General features: G+C 52.2%; 1 protein-coding gene across 1 annotated transcript in view; it reads left to right on the top strand.

Annotated features, from left to right (window-relative positions):
- The window catches only part of LOC123512538, a 10,726-nt gene that overhangs the window by 5,012 nt on the left and 714 nt on the right, over nucleotides 1–5,000 (top strand). Inside the window, exons 2-3 of the mRNA XM_045268964.1 lie at nucleotides 1,239–1,281; nucleotides 3,247–5,000. The exon at nucleotides 3,247–5,000 is cut by the window's right edge and continues 714 nt beyond it. Coding sequence (XP_045124899.1) covers nucleotides 1,239–1,281; nucleotides 3,247–3,978 — 775 coding nt within the window. The 3' untranslated portion in view covers nucleotides 3,979–5,000. The remainder of the gene's footprint in view (nucleotides 1–1,238; nucleotides 1,282–3,246) is intronic.

The following is a 5,000-nucleotide window of genomic DNA, read 5'->3' as shown; positions in this document are numbered from 1 at the left end:
TTAAGAACTTGGAGAAAAAACTTGGATTTCAAGAACTTGGATTTCAAGAACTTGGATTTCAAGAGCTTGGATTTAAAGAACTTTGATTTAAAGAACTTGTATTTACAGAACTTGGATTTAAAGAACTTGGATTTAAAGAACTTCGATTTAAAAAACTTACATTAAAAGAACTTGAATTTAAAGAACTTGGATTTAAAGAACCTCGAGATCTAAAACCCTCGAGATTTAAAGAATCTTGAGAATTAAAGAACTTGGATTTAAGGAGCCTGGATTTAAAGAACCTGGATCTAAAAAAAAAACTTGGAATTAAAGATTTTAAGGATTAAATAATCCTGAAATTAAGTTATCACAAGGGAGCCCCCATCCAGTGAAGTAATTTGTCCTGCTGCTAGGCAACAAAGGCCATATAGCCGCTAAATGTCATTAGTGGGGTTCGAATCGATGCCCCGCATTCTACCACCATCGTGGCAGAAAGCGGCGCCTTAATCCGCGTGACCACTAAGGACAGAACTTGGAATTAAAGAGTCTGGATTTATAGAACTTGGATTTAAAGAATTTGGATTTAAAAAGATTGGATTTAAAGAACTTGGATTAAAGGAACTTGGATTTAAAGAACTCGGATTTAAACAACTTGGATGTAAAGAACTTGGATTTAAAGAACTTAGATTTTAAGAACGTAGATTTAAACAACTTGTGAATTTCAAGAACTTAAACTTAATAATCAGGATTTTTTTTAGGATTATGAAATAAATAACAAAAAAATCCAGGAACAAACAAATTACTTCTGAAAAAAACACTGAACTTGAAACACTGAGACACTTCAAAACCTTCGATCTTGATCCTGCAAATTTGGGAAGGATCAAAGAAAAAAGAAATTACGTGAATATTGTAAAATCTGAGAGCAAGAAGACGTGTGTGTGTGTGTGTGTGTGTGTGTGTGTGTGTGTGTGTGTGTGTGTGTGTGTGTGTGTGTGTGTGTGTGTGTGTGTGTGTGTCTTCTATCTGGTGAGAAGTGTGGGAAGGAGGAGGAGGAGGAGGAGGAGGAGGAGGAGGAGGAGAAGGGAGGGGGTAGTGACAGAGGAGGTAGAGATGAAGGAGAGGAAGGAGGGGGAGGAGGGAAGGCAGAGGAGGAAGGGGGAGAGGTGGAGCAGTGTGAGGAGGAGGAGGAGGAGAAGTAGGAGGAGGAGGAGGAGGAAGGACAGGTATATAAGTGGTGGCGTTGCCTCCTCTTCCTCCAGTACAGGTGCCCAGGTGGAAGAAGAAGATATGTGGTGGTTTGCTGTGAGTGCTGTGAGGAGGAGGTGGTGGAGGAGGAGGAGGAGGAGGAGGAGGAGGAGGAGGAGGAGGAGGAGGAGGAGGAGAGGAGTGACCGCGTGGAGAGGCTTGCGTCATCAGTATCTGCTTCCTCGTCATGTTACAACAACAATAACAACAACAGCAACAGCTACTAATACAACTAAAACTACAGCTACAACCACTACTACGAAACCAGAAGACAACGACAACAACAACAATCAAAATTTTCACCACTGCCATAATAATAATAATAATAATAATAATAATAATAATAATAATAATAATAATAATAATAACAATAATAATAATAATAATAGTAATAAATCATAACAAAACCTTACACAAGTTATTTCTCTAACACACACACACACACACACACACACACACACACACACACTTCGCAACACATTCCCTGGTATTTTTTTTCCAACTAACACCACCAAATCTTAATGAACATTGGTGTGAGGGTGACTTTAGTAAGACAAATGTGTGGTGGGGGTGGTGTTGGTGTGGTGTGGTGGTATAGTGGTGACGGTGGTGTATGTAGTGGTGTGGTGGTAGAGGTTCTGGTTTGTAGTGCTGGTGTGGTGGTGCGGTGGTGATGGTGATAGTGATGGTGATGGTGGTGGTGGTAATGGTAGTAACGTGGTGTGGTTTGATGCACTGTGGTGGTGTGGTGATGTGGTGTGGTGGTGACAAGGCTGTGGTTGGTGTGGTGTGGTGGTGTGGTGTGGTGATGACAAGGCTGTGGTTGGTGTGGTGTGGTGTGGTGTGGTGTGGTGTGGTGGTGGCAAGGCTGTGGTTGGTGTGGTGTGGTGTGGTGTGGTGTGGTGTGGTGTGGTGTGGTGGTGACAAGGCTGTGGTTGGTGTGGTGTGGTGTGGTGTGGTGTGGTGGTGGCAAGGCTGTGGTTGGTGTGGTGTGGTGTGGTGTGGTGTGGTGTGGTGGTGGCAAGGCTGTGGTTGGTGTGGTGTGGTGTGGTGTGGTGTGGTATGGTGTGGTGTGGTGTGGTGTGGTGGTGGCAAGGCTGTGGTTTGTGTGGTATGGTGTGGTGTGGTGTGGTGGTGGCAAGGCTGTGGTTGGTGTGGTGTGGTGTGGTGTGGTGTGGTGTAGTGGTGTGGTGTGGTGGTGGCAAGGCTGTGGTTGGTGTGGTGTGGTGTGGTGTGGTGTGGTGGTGGCAAGGCTGTGGTTGGTGTGGTGTGGTGTGGTGTGGTGAGGTGTGGTGTGGTGTGGTGTGGTGGTGGCAAGGCTGTGGTTGGTGTGGTGTGGTGTGGTGTGGTGTGGTGTAGTGTGGTGGTGGCAAGGCTGTGGTTGGTGTGGTGTGGTGTGGTGTGGTGGTGGCAAGGCTGTGGTTGGTGTGGTGTGGTGTGGTGTGGTGTGGTGGTGTGGTGGTGGCAAGGCTGTGGTTGGTGTGGTGTGGTGTGTGTGGTGTGGTGGTGGCAAGGCTGTGGTTGGTGTGGTGTGGTGTGGTGTGGTGGTGGCAAGGCTGTGGTTGGTGTGGTGTGGTGTGGTGTGGTGTGGTGGTGTGGTGGTGGCAAGGCTGTGATTGGTGTGGTGTGTGTGTTGGGTGGATGTGGCACTTACTCAGGGTGCATCACTGAGGTAGGCTTGACGGAGGTGGAGAGACATGGCTGGAGGGAAGGAGGGAGGGAGGAAGGGAAGGAGGGAAGGAAGGAAGGAGTGGTACGGTAGGAGGGAATGTGTAGGACGCGTGGTTGTCGTAGGATGGAGAGACGAGATAAAGATCGAGGCATATGGTGTGAGGGATGTGCTGTGAGGGATGTGGAGGAAAGCATGTGGAGGGAGGGAAGTGGTGTAAGGGATGTGGAGGGAGGGATGTAGTGTGAGGGATGTGGAGGGAGGGATATGGAGGGAGGGATGTGGAAGTAGGGATATGGAGGGAGGGATGTGGCAGAGGTGAGGTGTGACTGTGGTGTGGTGTCTTCCCACAGGTTGTGGTGAGTGCAGTGTCAGCTGGCGGGCTGTGGCTGGGCGTGGCAGGGGAGGCCAGCCCGGAGCCAGACCCGCTGGTGGTGTACGCCTTCCCTTCGTGGGCGGCGGAGATGTTCGGCACGCCCGAGGAGGTGGCCCAGGCCACCGCCACCGCCATGACCCCGCGCGGACCCGTCCCCACGCATGCCCGTCTCCCCTTCGCGCCCGTGGCCGCCCCTCCCTCGCCCCTTCTGGCCATCAGGGACGCCCAGGCGGCGCCCTCACACCTGCTGGCCCTCCAGAGACCCACCATCCACAACGTGCAGCTGATGCAGAGACCCTTCGGCCTGCTGCCCTACCATTACTTCATGCCCGCCATGCACCTTAGGGTGCCCTATGCTCCCGTCATCCCCTACGACACCCGGTACCGACCACCCGCCCTCGTGTACCCCGCCCTGCCACCTATCACATACGCCCACTCACGCCCACAAGTCGTGGACGACGACGACGACGAGGATGAGGACACCAAGGTGGAGGAGCGGCCCACCTACGTGAGGGTGGGTCACTTCCCGACGGAGGTGGCGGGCGTGTTCACCCTGAGAGGCGCTGATGACGGAGGTCCCCCCGCCCCTGCTGGCATCGTGCAGTCCACAGCGCCCATCTTCTCCCGCGTGCCCTTCACCAACGCCAAGGCACACCCCAGCCTGAGGGAAACCCAGCCTGCTGACGACGGCGCCGTTATAGCAGAGTAACCCTGTCCCACCCCTCCCTCAGCCCCCTCCCGCCCACGGCAGCAGCGGGGCCTCAGCTTTACCGAGTGTTCCCAGGGACGCTGACCTGACCTGACCTGCCTTCCCTGGCGTTACCAACCACGGCCCTGTGTGTGTGTGTGTGTGTGTGTGTGTGTGTGTGTGTGTGTGTGTGTGTGTGTGTGTGTGTGTGTGTGTGTGTGTGTGTGTGTGTTTCTTATTCCCAGAAGAGAAACATCAAAAAAATGTTATAGTGATGTATATAAACACTAATCTCCACTTTCCCTCACCCCTCTCCCCTCTTCCCTCATCCCTGTCCCTGCACCCCACACATACACACCTGCCGGCCGCCCCTACACACGCGCCCCTTACAAGTTACCAACGCCACGCCACCCCCCATCCCCCCCGCCACGCCCACACCTTGCCTAGCACGCCGCGGTGTCTGGAAGATCCTGTCTTGAGGCAGAATTCACACATCATCACAGAGTTTTATAAAGGATTTTGTTTTATAAGACATCCTCCTTCTCTACTTGTCTCCTCCTTTACCTCCTCCTCCAGCTCTACACCATCCTAACCTCTCCCTTCTCTCTTCTCTCTCCTCTCCCTCCTCTTTCATGTTCTTCCTCCACACCTTACCTCTTACCGTTCCTTAACTCCCTCCTCTCTCTCCTAGCCCCTCACTGCCCCCCTTCCCTCCTGCCCCTCATCTCCCTTATACCTGTTACCGTTTCCCTCGCCTGCCACCCTGCACCACCCACCCAAGGCCGCCCACCTGCCGCCCAACCCCCAAACTATGCCCTCCTCTCTTCCTGGTTCCTTTTTTAAATGGCCCGAGGTGTAGGTCCAGCCAGCGACCTTGCACCAGCCAGTGAGGGAATGTCCTAGTGTCCTTCCCCCTCCTGCAGGACACACCAAGGGCCTGAAGGAGTGTCTCTTCCTCACATTTGGGGGTGTTAAATATTTGCTTGTCTGTCTTTCTGGCCTATTTGCTTTGGAGGAGGAGGAGGAGGAGGAGGAGGAGGAGG

Source organism: Portunus trituberculatus, chromosome 34 (assembly GCF_017591435.1).
Source record: "Portunus trituberculatus isolate SZX2019 chromosome 34, ASM1759143v1, whole genome shotgun sequence".
Taxonomy (NCBI): Eukaryota; Metazoa; Arthropoda; class Malacostraca; order Decapoda; family Portunidae; genus Portunus; species Portunus trituberculatus.
Note: the sequence above shows the minus strand (reverse complement) of the source record. Positions and strands in the feature narration are given on the sequence as shown.